This window comes from Vigna unguiculata, chromosome 7 (genome assembly GCF_037176805.1).
Source record: "Vigna unguiculata cultivar grain cowpea cultivar isolate G323 ecotype 2 chromosome 7, ASM3717680v1, whole genome shotgun sequence".
Lineage (NCBI taxonomy): Eukaryota > Viridiplantae > Streptophyta > Magnoliopsida > Fabales > Fabaceae > Vigna > Vigna unguiculata.
Window position 1 is genome coordinate 42,484,109 of NC_140798.1, and position 22,896 is coordinate 42,507,004.

Consider the following 22,896-nt stretch of genomic DNA (forward strand, 5'->3'; position numbering starts at 1 on the left):
TTTTTATGTAATTATCTTTGATATAGTCAAATCTACTTTAAATCAGTCTGTATGCGAATTACGTGGAATTTCTGAATTACAAAGTCGAAATTGAAAGTCAATGCGGGCTGAAAAAAAAGTCAAAGACGCAACAAGATTCAAAGGTGGACTCCTCTGAATTTTTATAATTTCAAAAAGTTAATTTATATCCGTATATAAAATATGTTAATATTTAGAAAATTTATGAATTGAGTTATGAAATTTGTAAAAAGATTATTTATAATATATATATATATATATATATATATATATATATATATATATATATATCCATTTAATTTTTCTAATAAAATATTTTACTCTTTTTTTTTCTTCTAAATAGCACCTCTTTCAATTTAAGAAGTATAAATAATTATATTTAAAACTTCATTAATTTGTTTTAGTATTATGTAATTTTATTATGAATGATTTGGAAATTAATACTGTTTATTAACCTATTCCATCTTGGTAAGTTTAATGTCATTGCATATTTTTGTTTTTAAATATTGAATTTCATCATGTATTTGTCAAAATTTCATATGTTTAATAACCACAGGTATTATTTTATATCCACTGTGAAACAGTTATTAGCGTTAGATCCAAAATTAACAAAATACTATCAGAAAATCTGTGCAAAATATACAAATTTTATTCCCTATGTTATAATAATAACAATAATTTAGAAATAAAAAATTAGGAAGAAAATAAAAAATTTAGTGATGAATAATAAATGTAAACACTTTTAGTGAAACATTTATTGATAACTCTTTTCCCTGTAAACAGAGTTTTGGTGGTAAAGAGCCGTGCCCATTGATGCTATACTTTTTTGTATCATGATTCTGAATTTGTCAATATGGACTTCAGAACTCATCAGGAGGCCTCTTTATCTTTGTGGCCCAAATGTAACCACTAGATGATAGTAAAATTTGCTTTCGGTCTAAGATAGAGAACAACAATAAATAAATAAATAATTATATTAAAAGTTTGAAAAACCTACCATTTCGTCTCCAAATTATCCATAGATTATGGTTTCATATAGAAAAGGAAAAAGAATCTCCACGGTTATGTATAAGACTTCTGTCAAAACAAATATGGCACAAGTTTAGACTTAACACCAAGAGTCAAACAAAGAATAACTATGGTAATGACTAAGGACTTGTGTGTGCATAGCATTATTTATCATTCTATTTTTCACCAACTATATTTTATTTTTCTATGCAATTCTAATCAATAATTTATTTATGATATATTACCACTATTATTAATAATAAAAATATTAAACTATTCAATTGGTTAGTTATTCCTATAATAATAATAATAATAACATATATAATAATAAAAAGTTTGTAATTGGACTGGATCATTATTTTTTTACACTTTCATATTGGCTGTTGACACCTTTATAAATAGAATTTTTTAATTTTTTTTTATTTTATATTTCATGATTAATTCATGTGGATTAAACTGATATAATAATTTTATTTTATAAACAAATTAAATAATATATGGCATTGTCACGTTAATATTCTAAAAAATAAAAGAAGTAAATGATATAAAAGTTTCGACTAACAATTTTACTTTACGTAAGAAAAACTTATCTTCTTTTTATAATAGAAATGCGGATCGATGCAAAAGTGGATGTGTTTTTGTTATAATTATTACTTTTTATTTATAATTTAGTTTATTTTCTTTTTTTAAAGAACATAGAAATGTTCAAAGTGCCCTTTTATTTCATTAATTTAACTTGTCTTAAACTATAAAAGAAAAACACTTGACACTTGCATATAAGTTTCAAATGTAGGTAAATTTTAACCAATGTTATTCTATTTAACGAAACATTTCTTAAACGACAGTAGCTGAATTGATATTTTATTTTCAATAACTCTTTTCTATCTTGACATTACGTTTAAGAAAATATAAAGGTTTCATAATTATTGTATAATAAGAAAAAAATAAATATTAAAATAAGTGTTATTTTAATTTTTCAATATATTTTTAACTTTGTTAATTAATTATTTATTTATTAATAACATAAAAGTGGTTAATAAGAAAATTATAAAATACTTCATTTATTTAGTTTAGTTTTTAATTATAAAAAAACACAAAAAGATAGAAACATTAAGGAAAGTATCTTAACTATGGCAGTGAAGTCCTTAATGTTTGATTCAATGAGTTTGTAGGAAGACACAGCATTTGAGAGTTGGAGAAGAAGAAAGAGGAAGCAAAGAACAAGGATGGTGGAGTTGGTGTTGTTCAAGAACCCATTGCTCCACGCATCACTCTCCCTGATCCTCGTCTTCACCTTCGCCTTCTTCAAAATCCCCCTCCTTTTCCTTCACGCTCTCCAGACCTACATCCACCCCGATTCCCAACCCCAATCCAATGGCCTCAGAGCCGCCATCCGTCGCCCCGGCGTCGACGGCTACCAGCCCCTCTCCTCCAAAACCGCCGCCGAACTCAAGAAGAGGAACAAGTCCAACAAGGACAAGCCCGATTTTGACGAAAACAATGCCCAGATCTTCAGACTCACGCTCGACCATGCCCACCTACAGTCCCGACTCTTCGTCGATCAGTACTGCGTCGCTTTCACTCTCTCCTTCGCTGCCCTTTTCTCCCTCTTGCTCCACAACTTTCTCCAATCGCCCCCGCATAATGGGTTCTTCGCCAACGGCGTTTTCGTTCCAATTCTGTTATCAATTTTGAGTCTTTACATGTGGGGGACGCTGCTCGTTAAGGTCACGTTCGAGAGATCCGCGTCCAGGAGGTCCGAGAAGCAATTGAGCTTTTTTTTTGGGGTTTTGGGGCTTTTCTTGGGGCTTTTGTTTGTTCCTGATGGCGTGTCTTCGGTTTTGGAGTTCCATTTTGAGTCTCCTATCGATGGGTTTTGGAGGGTTTTCGTTGCTGCATTGATGGGTTTCCTTGCGGGGTGTTTGTTCATTCCTGCTTCTAGAAGTGCTCGTTGTTTTTGGCTTGGGACTGATCAGATACGTTGCAATTTGTCGATGATAACTTGTGGGTGGTTTACTCGTGCGATCCTTTATGCAAATCAGGTGTTAGTTATATTTGTAGCTCTGTTGTGGATAACCCCCTTGGCTGAGATTTTTGTGAATAGTGGAGATGCTGCGGCAAAGAGTGGATTTGGTAATGCGGAGAAATTGGTGGGGAGTATGGGGTTCTTGGCTTCTGATTTTGGTAGGTTTAGGAAGTGGTGCTTGTTGGGGTCTAGTTTGTTGCAGATTGTGGCTTTGAGGCCTAACCTGCAGATGTATCTGAATGAAGCTTTGTTGTCTTGGTACCAAAGGCTTCATGCTAGCAAGGTTCCTGACTTGGATTATAGTAGGGCAAAGATGTTTCTGCATAATCACTATTTGTGCCTTGTGGTTTTGCAGTTCCTTGCCCCTCCTGTGCTGGTGCTTATCTTTCTTGGCTTGTCACAGATTGATGGTGGTTCCTTTGCAAATCTTACGATGATGAGTGATTTACTGCCCAGGTTTGTTTTCATCAGGGAAGTGACTTTGTTTTTGGCTTGGTGGGTAAGCTTCCTCTGGGCACTGTTCTCCTCGGCGATCCTTATGCTACATCGCCACTGTGTTTTATATGTTTCTTGATTGAGCTTTAGTTTTCCTGAGTGCGATTTATTGGGCCTTTCGGTGAGCCTTTTATCAATACTTTCATTTTGAGAAGAGTGCTGGACTTGTAACTGAAGTTTTGCAGGTTAGTTGACACGGTATCATTCTTTAGCAGATATGAGGTTTCAAGTTGTTTGTTGTATGTTGTTACTGTTGAAGTTATTGGACATTAGAATCATACACAATAAACTGACTATAGAAAGGCCAAAGTTTATATCAAAGTATACATTCCCTTCAAATATCATGCACACTTACATGTGTCGTAGTTTGTGATTTAGAGGTGTATGTGTATACAGGCTGAAACACTTGACATGATTTTATTTCGATAAGTACGAAAGTTTAGCACTGGATTAGCCATCCGTGTATTTTTCCTAGAAGTAAATGTTATCGTGCTTGTTCATCATCCGTGTATAAACACTTATTTCAGTTGTTTATTATGCTAATCATATCATTTTTATATATGCACCCTTTCTTTCTTTCTTTCCCTCTATAATAATAGTGTATGAACGTGAAACAAACTACAAACATTGTTTGCTATAACAATTTCATACACTCAGTCTTTCAAGATCTGTACCTACTGCAGTTCTGTGCTCTTACTGTGTGGTGTAATTGTGGTGCATTTATGCATAATTACATGTAAAGTGTATATGACACTGTATTTAGTTTTGGTCCTTATGTGATGTGTTAAATAAATGAAGAAATAAATCACCTTTATGCCTTGATTAAAACTTATCACCCACCATTCTCTGCTATTAGAATGTCCATTTGTAAACAGAGACTATAAATTTAAACATTTTGAGGTCTTTTCAATATGCTATCTGTTCATAAATGATTTTTTCTTTGAGTAGAAACACAACTTGGCTTGACATTGCTATTTTGACATACTTTTTGGGGAGTGTATATGTGCACACCATAAATTATTCTGTGTCTCGTGTATTGGATACAACGAAATTGCCTAATTATTTAAAATATGGTTGAGGTTGTCTCCACCTGTTATAGTATTGGTGTATCTACAAAATGGGGTGAGAAATGCAGCAATTTTCGGTGGGAACTTGAGAAATAAGAATCACTAATCTTTACTATCCATGAAGTGTTTGGCCAAAAAATTAGCTGACCATGTTTCAGATGTTTTAACTAGGTATAAAGAACTGTTAGATATATTTCTGTTTTCAAGAACAGGAAACACCTTTATGTTGAGAATGAAACTTTTGTAATGTGATTGTTTTCTTAAAAGAGTGGTGTCAAAATACTCTTTTTTTATCTGTTATTGTCCACTGATGTATATTTATTTTCCTTTATTAGATTTGTCTGTTTTAACTTTTAATTATATTAGCCTGTGCATCTGTACCATTTTTCGTAATGACGGATTTGGTACCTGCACATGCCTATAGAAGTATGAAATCTTATATTAGTTTAATATCAAACTCAGACTTTTACTGATTAGAAGGTAAATATTCCAATAAACTTAGAATTTCTTGATCGATGATTAACCATTGCATTATGCGCGTGAGAGCTTGCTTACAGTGCACAGAAAGAAGTTTTAAAGTTGTTTGGATTAACATTTGGAGATTTGATATTGCTCTTGTAAATTTGATCCTGGTTAAAAGTTCCTTTGAGGTTTGAGGTGTAGTTTTGTGGTCAATTTGTGTTGCAATTTGTATGAAATTCTAGGAATGTGAAAAATGTTGTTCAGTTGTTACTTGTTACTTTTAATAAAATATGAAGTCAGTAGAAAATTTGATTTTAATGAAAAAAAAAAAATACAACTCTTGTACATGGTCACGCAATGGTTTCTGAACTTATCTTTTGAGATAGAAAAATGTTTTATTTTTTAAACTTTTTTATGGTTTTCGTACAGGGTTAATTTATATTTACATGCGAAATTGGAATTCCTTTTTCTGTTTCAAAATTCATATAAAATTCGTCCATATATCTTAGTAATGCATAAAATATGTCTTCATAACTAAGAAAAAAAATATATAAAACTAAATAACAAAAGAATAATATATTTCTTTCAATCATACTTGATTGTCATGTATTTGACGTGTCAGTCCAGTTAACAACCAGTTAACAAGACGTTAATCATATTAACTAAAAGATAATGTTGTTTTGTTTTGAAAGACAGTTTTCATGTATTACTAAAATATAAGTTAAATAGTTGTTTAAACTAATTAATCGATTATTATATTATGTAAGTGTTAAATGATATTAAAATATTAATATATTTTAAAATTAATATAAGTTGGTTGAATCAAGTACTCTGTGAAATATTATGAATTTTTTAAATGTAAAAGAAAAAATATTATAAATTAATATCTTATTATATATAATTAATGTATTGCAACAAATCATGTGATAAATTTACTAATTTTTTATTAATGTAAATTAAATTAAAATAATATATATCAAAGTAAAGTCATGTCATTAAATTATTTAGATAATTTATGATAAAATTAAAGAACATATGAATTTACCACAAAGTCATGTCATTAAATTAATTAGATAATTTATGATAAAATTAAAGAACATAAGAATTTACCACGTTAATTTTATCCAATAATCCTACAATTTTTACGGTGAAGAAATAAGTCTACAGTTTTTTATTTTCTGATATAATGAGTTTTAAAAATGGATAAAACATAAGTTTTCGACTAGGTAACCTTCTCACATGGTATATCTCAATCTATTATGTTAGATTAAATGTTTTCTAAAGCAAGAATTATCCCCCAAAAAATAATCAGTTATGCTTTTATGTGGAAAGTTTGAGAATATTTTATACAATGGGCACTCACTATAGAATAGCCTTGACAAATTATTCTTTTGATGATTTCAATTAAAAACACCTGTTTAGTCAACTTAAATATAAGTAAATTATAACTACTATTACTTTATTTAATTTTATCATTTGAAAAATAATTTAAACTTAGACCTAAATGCAATCCCAAAAAATATAAAACGAAAATGATTTGAAAAGTTTTTTTTTATATATAGAATTAAACGTATATAATTGATTTAACTAATATTCTTAAACCGTAAAAATTAGTGTTGTTTATATTTAAGTAAAGGTAACAATAACCATAAAAAAAAAATAATAAGAGACAATTCAATTTTGATAAGAAAAAGTTGTAAAATACTTCTAAGACGATAATATTCCTTTATCTAATAAGTCACTATTGTTGAATTACATTGATAATACAATACCACTTCTAATAATTTAACATAACATGCCATCACATATCTTATATGTTTATCCTCCTATTGTTTTAAAGAACATGTTATTTATAATGATTTAATTTATGAATAAATATGTTTTTGCTCTTAATTTCTTTTTTAAAATTATGATTTATTTTTCAAACTAAAAGTATATTTCTTTCATTCCTGTATTTTATAAAAGTGATGTGAAACATCATTTTCAGCACGAGTAGAGAGTTTAATGGATAACAAAGAGAAATCTAACAGCTTTTTTTGAATAATTTGAAAACAAAAACACATATTTAACACTTTAAAAAAATGTATTTTATGAACAATTTTTTAAAACAAGAAAAAATAAAACGACTTTTTAGAATTCAAATTTCCTTTCCTATATTATTGTTAAACAAAATAATATCAGACATTTCATTTGAATTAATTTACATATAAGTTAATTTTAATTTATGAAAAAATCATTTAACTTTTTCTTTTATCATTAAATTTAAAAAAAAAAATTCAAAACATATTGAAAATACACATACCCGCATTCTTGTAAACAAACTAGTAAGTGATGAGACCTTATTGGTTTTGTAATATTTATCAACAAAAGTTTAAAAATGTGATTGGCTGAGGAAATAATTATTCTGTACTAAATGAGTTTGCCTATTAAGCTTATTTTAATATTGATATTTTCTTTCATTTTAAGTAAATTTTTTTTTATAGGGATTTTTGCAAGTTGGGTTGATTAGAATTAGGGGCAAACTTACTATTCAACCCATTAAGAAAATATTGGGTTGGATTGAGTTTTATATTTTTTAATCTTAAATCAAATGTAACCAATCCATTATTAAGCAGGTTGAGTTTAGTGGGTCAATTGAGTTAAAATTTTGAAAAAAAATTATGTTTTTTGTTAAAAGTTTTAATTTTTAAGTATGAGCTTGATTAAAAAAAATAGTACAAGCTTTAAAAAATTAATTCAAGAACTTAAGTAAGTGAATAAGTCGAGCTACAATAATTTGTCTACACTAACTAAAGATATGAAAAGAAAAGAAAAGAAAATATGATTTATTTAATAACATTATTATTAATAATAAAATCATATGTGAAACTTCAAAGTTTCATATTAGTTCAGTAAAGATTGAAGTAGATTTCAAAAAGTTATATATGGTTATTCTATGAAACTCTTTTATAATGTGACGACTACTAGCGCCGTTACACAATGCAGATGAGATAAGCGTGGTTCATATATACATAATTAACAATGCTATTAATAGAAACAAAATTATACACTTTCATACACTAAACTTAGTATTAGAGACTATAAAAAGAATCTAAATAAGTTTAGGGAAAAAGATAGTAAAGTTATTTTGCTTCCCAATTTGCATGAGACAAGAGTTGGCAGTGTGAGTTGGTTGTCATCTTATACTTACGTAGCATGTCAAACTCTCTTCATCTCATCCAAAAAAGCACATACTTACGTTCAATCATAAATCTCTTACGTCATAAACGCAACAACTATCCAAGAGATATTCAAATTACATAAATATTTTTCTCCTCCATATACCGATACTTGTGCTCTCATTCTAACGTAATGAAACCATGAATTTGGTATAGCATTTTACTGTCTATGTTTATCTTTCTTGATTTATTGTTTTGGGTAGAAACTGAAGGTTTATGTTTAATTTAAGAAGACTAAACAATCTGTAAATAAGTTTGAGACTATTAGGTGGTTTAAATTGCATAAACATTATGCCTAACATGATACCTACTTTAAAACTACACTCTAACGATAACTTTTATTCATTGATAGTGTTGCGTACAAAAGTGAAACATTTGTAAGAGTTTCAAGTTAAGTGGGATTGGAAACCGATGACAATTTAAGTTTAAAATTTGTTTCGATTTTTTACTCATTATGTGAGCATCAATTAACCGATAATATTAACCATTATATATTATTAATATGATATAAATTTATAGCTTTATTTATCGAGTTTCACATTTGCCATCTTATATATAGGAAATGTTATTTGAAACTTTGATATTAAAAATAGAATACATAAATACATCATTGAACCAAACTTTTGCATCTCTTTCGGATTGAGTTGTTGGCTTTAACAATGAACTCATGCCTATTTGGTCGCGTGGTGATAAGATGAAACTTCCTCCTTATGAAGCTTCTAGCACATTTGTTGGGATGGTTAGGATCACATTTCAATAACCCCTCGCCCCAAATAAAAAAGGAACTCTATTCAATGCTATGTATTTTGTGATTAAAACAAATAAATAAATATTAAAATGAACTATATATGTAAACTTTGTCGGGGAATCTTTTCATACCATACGCATTAGAGATGAGATATTTTTCATTTTCATGCTTTCCAAATATAGATGAAGACAAATTTTAATCATTTCTAACATTATGTTTTGCTTTAAATATTAAAAAAGAAAAAGAAATGAATGTAGAAGTTTCTTGATCCACTAACGTAAGTTACCAACCCTCCCCCACATGGGAAGGAAGTTTCGCGAGAAAAAAAGAGGTAACGTAGAAGAGCTTCTTCTTTCTTTCAATTCCTTTTCTACCTCTCTCTTTCTCCGCTCATTCTCATTCCCATTCCCTTCTCTTATATTTCCACATTCTACGTGAACCTTCTAGAACCATCACCACAAAAACCCGTCCTTCGCCATTTTCATTCCATGGCTCCGCCGCTGGAACACAACAGCGACTCCACCAGCGCCGAGTCTCAGAGATCCATTCCCACGCCGTTTCTCACCAAAACCTACCAGCTCGTCGACGATCACACCATCGATGATGTCATTTCCTGGAACGATTCTGGATCATCCTTCATCGTTTGGAACACCACCGTTTTTGCCAGGGATTTGCTTCCTAAATATTTCAAGCACAACAACTTCTCCAGCTTCGTTCGCCAGCTCAACACCTATGTAATTATTTTTCTCTATCAATTTCTTTTTCTTTCTTTTCCCTTTCCTACTTTTGTATTTTTGTTAATCTTGCTTGATTTTTAGGGATTCAGAAAAGTTGTACCTGATCGGTGGGAATTCTCCAACGAGTGTTTCCGAAGAGGCCAGAAGCAACTTCTCTGCGAAATTCAGCGGCGGAAGATCCTCTCCTCGTCGCCGCCAGCTGGAGCAACTGCTAGCGTGGCGTTTCCGTCGCCACTGCCGCTTTCCGCAATTCCGATATCGAAGCCGATCGTGTCGCCGTCAAACTCAACGGAGGAGCAGGTGATCTCGTCGAACTCTTCGCCGTCGAGAGTTCCGGCAGAGCTGTTGGACGAGAACGAGCGGCTGAGAAAGGAGAACATTCTTTTGATGAAGGAATTGGAAGAGATGAGATCGCTCTGCAACAACATACTCAATCTCATGTCGAATTACGCAACCTCTAGAGCGGACGGTGGTGCCGAGGCGGTAAAGACGCTTGGTTTGATGCCGTTGAAGCGGTGCTCTGCTGAGGACGCGGCGGAGGAGATGAATCCGAAGCTGTTTGGGGTGGCGATTGGTACGAAGCGAGCAAGAGAGGAAGGACGTGGAGCGGAGTATGATACGGTTTTGAGTCTTCATCCGTTCCACGCTGACGTGAAATCTGAACCGTTAGATTTCGAAAGACATAGAGAAAACAGAAGTACTTCGTGGCTAAATCACTGTCGTACAGCAAACGAGAGAATGTGTAATTGACACACGATGTTGTAAGCTAGGTAACATTTTAGGTTAAGTTAGGAGCGTCGTAGAGAATCAGAGTCACTTAAGAACGGAGACGCACGTGTCAAATGTACGTGGTTAACCGATGGACTTTTCTCGCAGAAGTTTCTCAGAAGAAATCGATACTTTGTTGTCAATTTCCATCTCTTTCTTTTTATTATATTCTTCGGACTTGGAGTGTGGATTTGACTGCAAGGGAAATATACTAATTAATGATAATAGATTATCTTTAATATTTTGTTTTTAGCTATATAAAAGATATATAATGGTTTATGCAATATGAGGGACCAGGTATTTATATTTCTTTGTAATATCATGTAAGTTATTAACTTTAAAATGTATTGGAATAATCAATTTCCAATGTGACGGTCGAGTACAGTTTGGGACTTCATTTTCTCATTAATCAATTCCATAACATTTTTTAACTATATCCGTAGTTTGTTTTTGGATAATACTTTTAATTTTAATTAAAAATAAGTTATTTTTTGTTAGAGTTCCTTATTTCGATTTTTATTGCCGAATTTATTTTCCAGTCATTTAAACCGAAAATTATCGTTAACAAAATCAAATTATCATTAACCGGCAAACAACCTGTTTTTGTTGAAATAAGAAAAATAAACAAAGAATAAATGAAATATTTGGTTTTACAGTTTTAACATTAACCGGGAAATAACAATCTTTTAGAAATAATTTATTTAATAAATTTAAAATTTATATAAATAATTATTTTTTCCATAAAAAAAATGCTTAGTAAATGAAATGGTTAAAAAGTATGCATGAAGATATTTTAATATGGTTTTTTCTTTACTCTAAATTTGTAAGCCAAATTAATAAAGAGAAAAGAAAGAAAAAAGTAACTTAACTGGAAGGACATCGATGACTAGCAGCAGCTGAAACGTCTAAAATCATGATTTGAAGAGAGACCAAACAAGAAGATTCTACTCAAACAAAGTGTGGAGTTTTCCCAACAGAAAAAAAAAAAAAAAAAATTGTACAATTGATTTTTCTGATTTCCAATTCATAAAAGCATGGTAGAAGTAGGTGAACTTTCTTGTTTGAATGAAGCTTTAATTGAAGACTACTATCATACTATAAACCCCACATGTTGGATTGAAATTTCTATCGGGTGGAAGACTTTTTTTTTTTTTTTTTTTTTTAAATATAAAGCGTACCTTTTACGTCGAGTAGAAGACCTTTTTCATTCAAGTTCAGAGATTTCTCTCTACCACCAACGTAATCTTGTTTCAAATTATTTTACAATTTAAATATTTTATGTAAATATCATTATATAAATTTATTAAATTTTAAATTTTTGTATTTGATAAAGTATTTCAATTATTATAATCAAAAAAATTATTAATATTAATAAATTGTTTTATTTAATCTTAATTAATATTATTTTTTTCTTGTTAAAACCTCTTAAGATTTTTTCACCACGCATCAACAAGGTTTTTTGAATGACGCTTTTTTTGTTGACAATGTTAAACACGCTTATTACTTGTTGGTTGTTAAACACATACTATTACTTATGTTGACATTGATCAAATTATTTCTACAACGAAATTGGGTGAGAGTTATTTTGTTGTCTCTTTAATTAATATCGGCTGAAAAATTCCTCCTGTTGACAACGGTAAATAAATTTTAATTAATATGAATAAAATAACTATTAATTTTATATAAAAAAAGTTTAATGAACATTTGCTAAAAATAGTTATTGTGTAAAGATTAAAATTAAAGATGAATAACCTTGAGATGTCCTACCAAAAGATAAGACAACCGGTTAGCCGATTGAGGTTAATTTTCAAAAATAGTATATATATATATATATATATATATATATATATATATATATATATATATATATATATATATATATATATATATATATATATATTAAAATAAATATTTTTAAGTTTTTAATTAATTATTTAATGTCTCATAAATTAATTAATTAATTAATTATCATTTTTGTATATTAAATTATTCCATTACCATTATTAATTATAATTTAATGGGCAAATGTTTATAATTTAAGTTCTAACTTACATCATTAGAATGATGCAATACATAAACTATTTTATGCCTCAATTTTGACTAAAAAAATGGACCGGTGGATTAGATGTGGATCAAACCGGCCCATATGTCAACACTCACCTTGCCGCTCCTACATTAAGAAAAAGAATATAAATATTTTTCAAATTTTTATTTAAATAAAATATGAAAATCTTTAAGTTTAAGTATTTATATTACTTAGAAAAATAATAGAATTTTATTTTCATTTAAATTTATTTTATCTAAATAATATATTTTTGTCATAAAACATTTCAAATCTTTTATAAAAAGGAATTATTCTATAAAAAAAATCATTTAAACGTACCTTAACAACAATCAATTTCAAAGTTTTTCTCTCGTTAGGATTATTTTAATATAATAATTTAATTACGGTCATCTTCATCGCAAGAGTCATTATAGGATATTAATTTTTTTTAGCAGTTCTCACTATGTCACGTTATTTTTAAGATTTCATGTTTAAATATAAGATTTTTTTGTAACATCCCACTTCAATATTATTTTCCTATAAACTTATCGAGAAGAGTTGCCTCTAAGATAAAAAAATAATTTTTGATTTTTGTAACCTAATTTCTTAAATGTTTTGTTATAGCAACAGTATAATAGATGAGTTTTATAAGATTCAGCTCTTAAATTTATGATCATAGATATAACTCCCATATCAGAGACATCCTAATAATTTATTCAAAACATATCTATATTTTCTCCATTCATTTATTTTCTATCCCTTTTTATATTATTATAATATGTGATAAAAAAAAAAAAAAGACTTTCACAGGTAATGAAAAATATCATTTGTAATTCCAATTTAATTCTTAAGTTTATAAAAGTGGTATTCATACGCTCTTCACTAATTATAATCAAACTGTGTGACATATTTAATAATTAGTTAGAGTGCATCTGTATTAGAAATTGCTTAGCTTCTAATAGTTTATTTTCAATAAAAATATTATTTCATATACGGTTTACTATAAATAACATTTTATATTGTGCTGTGGTTTAAAATGCCTTGTTGTCACATTGCAAGAGAATGAGAAATCAGGAACATCACACTCCGATGTTGATTAAGGGGGCATTTCTTCCTCACTTCGAAGATTTTTTCAACAATTCTAAATTTTTCAAAATTTTTAAAATAAACTTTTGATTTTTTTTCCTACTCACCGATTTGTACATTTAAAAAATATTTAAAAAAGATAATATTTAAAAAATTACTGAATTTCAAAATTCATCTAAAAAATATATATATACACCGGATTTCCAAATCCGTAATAGCTAAACCAAATTACTTAATTCGATACTTGTGTGTAGAATGCTGGTAAAAAATTTAAAGGTCAATTCAATTGTTTTAAGTTAAAGGTTAATTCAGGTATTTTCAAAAAGTTTGGAGTTTTTGTAGAAAAGTTGGAGGTGCGGGAAAGAAACACCCTAATGGGGATTGGACCGTGCTTGATACATAATGTTTGTCAATACATTTTTGGATTGGTTTAATTACCTTTCAGGCCCAATTCATTTCCCTTTTTAACTAAATTCAAACTTATTCTGCCACGTTATGAGATTAGTTTTTTTTCATTACAACTAGAGATGGCAAATAAACCCGTGCCCGTGGGTATCACCCGAACCCGTCCGCGTTTTGACGGGGAATCCCCGCTTTGACTAGGTATGGGTAATACCCGAAATTTTCAACTGGGGATGGAGATGGGGATGGGGATATATATATATCCGCCCAAATACCCGTCCCCGCTTAAATTACTAAACTATTTATAATTTATTAAATAATCTAAAAAATATATATAAATAAATAATATATTTACACATAAAATATAATATAATATAATATAATATAATATAATATAATATAGTATATATACATATAAATAAAATATACTTTTATATATATATATATATATATATATATATATATATATATTTACACATATACATATAATATAATATAATATAATATAATATAATATAATATAATATACATATAATATATATACATAATAATATAATATAATATATATAATATATACGTATAAAACAAATTAATCATTTAACTAGTGAGATCTTTTATAAAGAAATTTATAACATTACAAATTTATAAAAATTTAAAAGAAATATATATATATATATATATATATATATATATATATATATATATATATATATATATATATAAATTCGAGAAAGTGTAGCATATTGGACAGCAACTCCTAAAAGAATGGAAAAATTTGAGGAAAGAGCTAGACAATTGCGAATTTCTTTCACTAAAAAGTTAAGTTTGGATTGCCCAACTAGATGGAATTCTACTTACAAGATGCTTGATATTGCCATATGTTATAAGGATGTGTTTTTTAGGTTAAAGCAACGTGAAGCTCGATACACTTCTTTGCCAACTGATATGCAGTGGGAATTTGCAAAGGATGTTTGTCGAAGGCTAAAATTATTTAATGACATCACAGAAATCATTTCTGGCTCCAAATACCCAACTGCCAACATCTTTTTCCCAAAGATTTGTGAGATCAAGATTGCAATAAATGATTGGGTTAAATCTCCTGAGATAACCATTCAAAATATGGCAATACAAATGTTAAAGAAATTTGAAAGTTACTGGAGTGTTATTCATGATATATTGGCAATTGCTTCAGTTTTAGATCCAAGGTACAAGATGGACATGTTAGAATATTATTTTTATAAATTGTATGGTAATGATTTTGATCTGAAACTTAGTAGGATTCGTCAAATGTGCTATGATTTGGTTTTGGAATATCAATCAAAAAAGAATGAAACTTCTTCTTATAGAGCTACATCATTGGAGTTGGGAAAGGATGTTGATAATGATGCGAATGAATTTTTAGAGTTTATGGCAAAAAAGAAAAAATCTAGAACTACAGTTATGAAAACAGAGTTGGATTATTACTTGGAAGAAGATAATTTGCCGGTTACACAAGAATTTGATATCCTATCATGGTGGAAAACAAATGGGTTAAAGTTTCCAACCCTTCAAGCAATTGCAAGGGATGTTTTAGCTATTCCAATAACAACTGTAGCTTCTGAATCTGCTTTTAGTACTGGTGGTCAGATATTAACTTCTCACCGTAGTCGACTTCATCATATTACTATAGAGGCTTTGATGTGTACAAGAAGTTGGATATGGAACTCAAACCATCTAGGTAAGTTACTCAAATTTATTAATATTTTTTGTTAGTATTTTTTGTGAATTCTCATCTAATATTCTACATTTGGTGTTTGTAGGTGTTAAAAAATTAAAAGGAAAAGATGTTCTCATGAGTGAAAATGAATCTGATGAAGAAGGTACATTATATTCTAGTAATTAAAATTTTCAATTTCAATTATTATATCATATCTAATTTTTCATTTTTTTTTATGTGTAGGTGGATCGAATGCAAACGAAACCACTGATCATTTGTAAAATTAATAAATATTTTGGTTATTATAAAATTTTAGTAATGTGTAATTTTTTAGCTTTTATATAATTATTTGAATTTTATTTAGTTGTTATTTGATACTTTAATTTGAGATTTATACTATTATAATATTTTTCTTAATATTTGACATCATGAAAATCAAAAAGAGTATGTTATTTTAATATTGAATATTTTGATAGTATCATGATTCCGTTGGTGTGATTTTTAAATTTTTTTTATAAAAAATATTTAATTGATATATAGAACAATAAAAAAATGGGTATGGGTATAGGTATAAGAAAATACCCGTTACCCGGTGGGGATGAGGATGGGTCAAAAGTTGTATACCCGTTGGATTTGGGGATGGGGATGGGGATGAATTTTTATTATGGGGATGGGAATGGGATCATGATACCCGTACCCGCCCCGCCCCGTTGCCATCCCTATTTACAACTAATCCCTGTTGCCATATCAATACATTTTGTGATACTCGGAAAAAAAGTATCGGTATAAATATAAGTAAAATTGAAAAAAGAATATTAAAATCATAGTTATTTAATAAAAAATAGAAGTATAAACACAAGTATTAGATTTTTAATTTTTGAAAATTCTAAAAAAATTAAACTATCATTTAAAGAGTACTTTTGTAAATATATTTTAATACATAATGTTGATTAAAAAAATCAAATGATTACATTCAATTGGATAATTAAATAAAGAATAAAAGTGGATTTTAGGTGATAAAAAAAAAAATCGAAATACACATCCTTCTTCAAATAGTGATTTACATCGAATATCTATGATGTTCTCAAGAGTTCTCAAGAGTTCTCCATTGACACACTCAAGAATTTCACCTACATTTTGTTGTGTATTTAAATATTTATGGCTGATCCTTAAAGTGTGTTACATTTTATAAAGAGGAATGGTCACAAGGAAAAGTGAACAAATTGTTCTTTTCCACATGTTAAAGCTCACATGGAATTCGAGTTTCAAGTTATATCCATTTTTGCACTTTTTTTTTGGTGTGAATTATACTTTATTACATTAATTTTAACCTTTCTAACAATTTTTATTTAATTAATTATTGTAAATATATATATATATATATATATATATATATATATATATATTCCAATTTAGTGATTTAGTTGTATGTATTTATATTAATTATATAAAATTCAAATCTTAAACGTATGATAGAATAATTACTCCAATTAATAGTTTGAGGTGTAATTGCTGCTTTTAACTTTGTTTTATTTATGGATATGAATATGATAAAAAAAATACAAAAATGCATGATCAGGCAATGTCAGAGTCACATTACAAGCATATTTGAACTATGGAAGAGTTCAATCAATCAACATCTGTGTGAACCTGTGAAGCCATGAAATCATATGGATAAGAAAGAGCTTTTATACATATATAGATTGATAAACCATGATCTACATACACAACATTAGATTACTGATCTAAAAGCTTCTGTTAGACAAGTTCAGTTAATTGTTGCTGTAAATACTAGTGAACTACTCTCCCTTCATCCCCTTCAAGAATTTGTGCACCTGAAGCATGGTAGGCCTGTTTGCAGGATTGTCAGATATGCAAACACAAGCGATTTGCAGCATTTGAAGCATCATCTGCTTTGAGTCAGCATCAAGAACTGATGGATCAAGAACATCAGCAGCATGTCCCTTCTTGATCTTCTGACTAACCCATCCAACCAAGTTACCACCTTCAATCTCTTTAAAATCTGGTCCCGTTGGCTCTTTACCAGTCACAAGTTCAAGCAAAATCACCCCAAAACTGTAAACATCTCCTCTTGTTGTGGATCTCCCACTCTGTCCATACTCTGGTGGAATGTAACCAAATGTTCCAGCAATATCCGTGGTGATATGAGTCTCACAAGCACTGATCAGTCTTGCCAGTCCAAAGTCTGCAACCTTTGGCTCAAAATCTTCATTCAGCAAGATGTTGCTAGCCTTAACATCCCTGTGAATGATGTGAGGTATAAAACCATGATGAAGGAAAGCCAATCCTCGAGCTGCATCAGTTGCAATTTTGTAACGTTTGTTCCAGTCCAGGATTTCAAGCGCCCCGGTCTTATTTCTCAACCAAAGATCTAAGCTCCCATTTACCATATATTCATAAACAAGCAGTTTCTCCTCGCCGATTGAACAATATCCAAGCAATTCAACGAGATTTTGATGCTTCACCTTGCCCAAGGTTTCCATTTCAGCCATGAACTCTCGATGACCTTGCGTTTTAGCCTCACTAAGCTTCTTCACAGCAACTGTTTTTCCATTAGGTAAAGTGGCCTTGTACACAGTTCCAAAACCTCCATCTCCGATTATATTTGCCTTGCTGAAGTTGTCAGTTGCTTCAAGGATGTCCACCAAAGTTAACTTCAGAAGAGGCTGCTCAAACATTGCAACATTGATACTCAATGGCTCCTTTGATCTGCTACTGCTCAAGAAATAAAGATTGTGATCAACATAACTGTTTAGTTTGCGCTCCTGAAGCTCCTCAGGATTAGTTTGCCTCCTGGTAATCCATTTATGCAGAACAAAAGCAATTGTGAGAGTTAGCAGTAAAATTGTAACCGCAATTGCAGCAAGCCGCCATGCATTATACAATACTGATCTTCCAATGGTTTTATCCTGACAATTTATACCCAACATCTGGCCACAAAGGTTTCTGTTCCCTGCAAGTCTAACTCTGGGTAGGTTCTGGCAAATACCATTACTTGGTATTGGACCTTCCAACCTGTTTCGTGACACATCTAGGTAAACCAGATTATCTAGGCCGCATAACTTGTCTGGAATCCTTCCAGATAGTTTATTACCTGAAACATCAAAATATTCCAGTTGCATAAGATCCCCAAGGTCTAAAGGAATGTCTCCAGTCAACATGTTTCCATGAAGATCCAAATTTGTCAGGTAAGAAAGATTTCCCAAAGACCGCGGAAAGTTCCCATTGAAGCAATTGTCACTTAAATTCACTGTCTCAATCCTCCATGTCATGGAGTTTGAGAAGAGTTCCCCTAGTTGGCCTGAAAGCCTGTTATTTTGCACGTAAATCCCAACAAGGCTCTGCACTCCTGAAAGAGAAGAAGGAAACTCGCCGCTAAGCTCATTATAGCTCAAGTCCAAGTGAGTCAACCCTTTCATGTTCTCAAAACTCACCGGAATTGGACCAGACAACTTATTTCCTGTCAAGTTCAGCTTCACCAAATTAGTCAACTTTCCAAAGCTTTGAGGGATGGTACCTGACAGCTGATTATGTCCCAAATACAAACCCTGGAGCTTGAGCACACCTCCTAGCTCCAGTGGAATGGAACCCGACAATAAGTTGTCAGACAGATCCAAAGTTGTAAGATTCGTCAAGAGTGAGAGTGATTTAGGAATGCTACCAGAGAGCATGTTGTTGCTAACTAGGAGATTCACAACCACTGCGCAACTCCCAATTTCATCGGGTATGGGGCCAGACAATCTATTGTGAGAGAGATCAAACACGCCAAGGTGCTGAACAAAGCTCAGATCAGGGATGCTGCGCTGTCTAAAATATGAAGATTTTTTGGCAGGAATGGATCCAGATAGATTATTGTGAGAAAGAACCAGACACTGCAATTGGCTCAGTTCAACCAGTTTCTCAGGAATAGATCCGTTCAGCTGATTATTTCCAAGGTCCAGTGTAGTGAGGGAAGTGCAACCACCAAGCTCAGTTGGGATACTCCCTCCAAGCATATTCCCGTTCAAGTTAAGAACTGAAAGAGTTGAGAGTCTCCCAATTTCCTTAGGAATAGTACCTGTCAGACGATTATTGCTAAGAACAAGCCTCTCCAGCATAACTGCATTCCCAATCTCCACAGGAAGAGAACCCTCCAAATGGTTATTAGCAGCGGAGAACTCCATCAGAGCCAATGAGTTCCACAGCCCAGAAGGTATTTTCCCACTAAAATTGTTGGAATCAAGGTCCAGCACCATCAAGGGTAACTCAGAAAGATACTCGGGTATAGAACCAACAATCCTATTATTCATCAAAACCAACTGCGTAAGGTTCTTACACTTGACGAAAACTTTCTCCAGTGTACCAGAGAGAAAATTGTCATCAAGATCAACTTCCAAAAGTGAGGCAGCATTACAAAGCTCCTCTGGAATAGGACCTGTCAACAAATTGCTGCTTAAACTGAGGTGCTCCATCACAGAACAATTCCCAAGTTCAGGAGGAATAACCCCAGAAAAACGGTTAGCAGAGAGCAAAAGAGAATCGATATTGCTCCACTTCCCCAGCCAAGAAGGCAGAGGCCCATGAAGCTGATTTTTCTCAGCAGAAAAGGTTAACATGGGAAGCTCAGAAAGCTCCTCAGGCAGAGACCCAGAGAGTGAATTGAAAGAAAGCATCACGGACCTCAAATTCTTACACTTCCCAAGCTCGGCTGGCACCGACCCATTAAGCTGGGCGAACACAAGGTCCAAAATTTTCAAGCTCTCCAGCTCCCCAATGAACCGGGGAATCGAACACCTCAAGGGGTTGTAAGAAAGGTCAAGCTTGGTCAACGCTTTCAGCTTCGCCATTTCCTCAGGCAAAGGACCTTCGATGGAACAGGAAGGAGAGTAGAAAATTTCAAGTTTTGAAAGCAACCCAATCTCCCTCGGCAAAGTCCCAGACAACTTGTTAATCCCCACGTAAAGAGCACTGATGTTCCGCCAGTTCCCGATTTCCGGCGGGATTACGCCGGAAAACGAGTTGTTCGAGATATCAACGGAAATCAAAGACCTCGCTCCGGTAAAGAGACTCACCGGAAGAGAACCCGATAAAAAGTTGTTGCTGAGGTCGAGAAACTCAAGCCGGGTCAAATTCCCGACGCTCTCCGGCACTTCTCCAACGAGCGAGTTCCCGGAGAGGTCGAGAGTGCATAGCTTGGTCAAGAGCCCCACCTCCGGCGGGATATTCCCGGCGAGCGAGTTGGAGCCGAGTCGGAGAGTTTCCAGCTGAAGCAACCCGCCGAGCTCGCTGGGGATCTCCCCGGTGAGCTGGTTGTCACGTAGGTTGAGGAGAGAGAGTGAAGAGAGAGAAAAGAGCGACGAAGAGAGTTTTCCTCTGAGGTTGCGGTTGGGAAGAGAGAGCGAGGTGACTCGACCAAGTTGGCACTTGACGCCGACCCAGTCGCAGTGCGGGGTGGCGGGGTTCCATGAGGGGAGAACGTGAGGGTTTTGGAGACCCTCTTTGAAGGAAAGGAGGTAAAGCTTGTCGTTGTTTTGGTCTGCGGTGACATGCAAAAAACACAGCAAGAAGAGCAGGACGAGGTAGGAGTGTACGAGGTTGAAGGGAAGAGCCATGAAGAGAGTGGCAGAGGGAAGAATGAGAGAAGGGTTTGGTTTGTTTAGAGGAATATGAAGCATGCAAACAGCGTTGGAGAAGGTGGAAGATAATGGGTAGTAGTAGAAGCAGCACGAAAACCTGGCATTGCCATGAAATGAAGGAGTTGGTTTGAGTGAGAGAAGAGCTACAGTGGCAATGCCAAAAGAGGTTATTTGTCAGAGTGCACCACGCATAGCACGTGACTTCTACCTTCCCTAACCCCAAATATTACTTTGCCTTCAAACCTAAACTCCCAACCCAACCCCTTCATCTTCTACTCCCACACATATTGGAGAAAATTTAATTTTTATTTATAATCTTATACATATTTAGTCTTAATTATTTACTATTGAAGTAAACTGTAAGATTAAATATATTTTAAAGTATACTCTTACACATTGTTTTAATTGAGAAAGAGCAAATGATATGGAAAGAAAACCACAAAAATAATGAAAGTGGGTTCAGAGATAGGAAGAGATAAGTTTTATAAGTATTTTTAATAATAAAATATTGTAAACATGGTATATAGTAATTGATTAAGAAACACTAGACATGCATTATTCAAATATAAGACAGTTATTACCAAAGAAAAACTAATGACTTTTAATGCATTAAATAAACTTCTATAGAAAGATTATTCTTTTATGATTTTATTAATTCTTGAAATAAATGAAAATTTATCAACGACGGTTTAATGCATGTTTATCTATAAATTTTAAAATGTATGACAATTGTCACCTATTGGCAAAGCTAAAATATGCATATGATTTATTAATGTGTTTAAAGTGTAAATTATATATTCTATCAATAAATATTTAATTCATGCTTATTTTAAATATTTTTTGGCAGTTTATTATTTATTTTATATTTATAAAATTAATATTTACAGTTTTCCATAAAAAAAGAAACAGACATTTTAATACAAATTTTGTACCCCAACTTAATTTTTTTAACCATGAAATTGGTGATCCAACTGAATTTAAATATTTGTTTTAAACAAGTCCAACAACAGTAAGAAATTTAAATTTAAAAAAATGAAAACTATTTGGATCAACCACTTGACTGTTACTTTAGTACTGCTTTCCATTTATTAATGGAAGTTCAAAATGAATCTTTCACGGAAGAACCATTCACAATCTTTGTTTTTTAATCTTAAACAGTGAAAATATCAAAGTGAATCGGCATATTTGTTTTTAATCTGGTTTAGTATTATTCTTAAGACTTAATCATTGTTCCTCAAAACTCCTCAAACAGTTAACAACTGCACCTTACTTTCTAAGATTATAGTAATTTTGGACATACCTAAGCTATTGGCTAAGGTCTTCAGAAAACAAGGATTGTGTCCATATTTTTTTCATTGAATTAGGGATGTTTGTCTCCTCTTTATCTCTTGGGTTTCTTATGCTATTCACTTTTGTTTCCACAATAACTAAATTTATAAGAGATTTAAAATAGTTATAGGATTGGGCAAGTTTGTGGGATTTGCA

General features: G+C 31.6%; 3 protein-coding genes across 4 annotated transcripts; 2 read left to right on the plus strand and 1 right to left on the minus strand.

The window, feature by feature from the left end:
- Positions 1-2,157: 2,157 nt before the first annotated feature.
- Positions 2,158-4,106, plus strand: LOC114192399 (transmembrane protein 161AB protein). The gene has a single exon (XM_028082111.2). The coding sequence runs from the start codon at positions 2,253-2,255 to the stop codon at positions 3,624-3,626; it is 1,374 nt and encodes a 457-aa protein (XP_027937912.1). The 5' UTR covers positions 2,158-2,252; the 3' UTR covers positions 3,627-4,106.
- A 5,201-nt stretch (positions 4,107-9,307) lies between these two features.
- On the plus strand, positions 9,308-10,690 carry LOC114189733 (heat stress transcription factor B-2b-like). 2 transcript variants are annotated; one of them, XM_028078399.2, is made up of 2 exons: positions 9,308-9,776; positions 9,869-10,690. In XM_028078399.2, the coding sequence occupies exons 1-2, from the start codon at positions 9,643-9,645 to the stop codon at positions 10,527-10,529; spliced, it is 795 nt and encodes a 264-aa protein (XP_027934200.1). In that variant the 5' UTR covers positions 9,308-9,642; the 3' UTR covers positions 10,530-10,690. The 2 variants fall into 2 exon arrangements, with proteins under 2 accessions (XP_027934200.1, XP_027934199.1); XM_028078398.2 differs by having other exon boundaries at positions 9,316-9,776; positions 9,861-10,690.
- A 6,726-nt stretch (positions 10,691-17,416) lies between these two features.
- EMS1 (Leucine-rich repeat transmembrane protein kinase) lies at positions 17,417-21,619 on the minus strand. Its single transcript, XM_028082535.2, has one exon. It carries the CDS (start codon positions 21,448-21,450, stop codon positions 17,575-17,577), a length of 3,876 nt encoding a protein of 1,291 aa, XP_027938336.1. The 5' UTR covers positions 21,451-21,619; the 3' UTR covers positions 17,417-17,574.
- Between the last annotated feature and the right edge of the window lie 1,277 nt (positions 21,620-22,896).

What these genes read in the sequence shown, in the direction of transcription:
- LOC114192399 (XM_028082111.2), top strand. Translation starts at nt 2,253, where the DNA reads ATGGTGGAGTTGGTGTTGTTCAAGAACCCATTGCTCCACGCATCACTC.
- LOC114189733 (XM_028078398.2), top strand. Translation starts at nt 9,531, where the DNA reads ATGGCTCCGCCGCTGGAACACAACAGCGACTCCACCAGCGCCGAGTCT. An exon ending in TTCGCCAGCTCAACACCTAT is followed by an intron (nt 9,777 to 9,860) that starts GTAATTATTTTT and finishes CTTGATTTTTAG; the next exon opens with GGATTCAGAAAAGTTGTACC.
- EMS1 (XM_028082535.2), bottom strand. Translation starts at nt 21,450, where the DNA reads ATGCTTCATATTCCTCTAAACAAACCAAACCCTTCTCTCATTCTTCCC.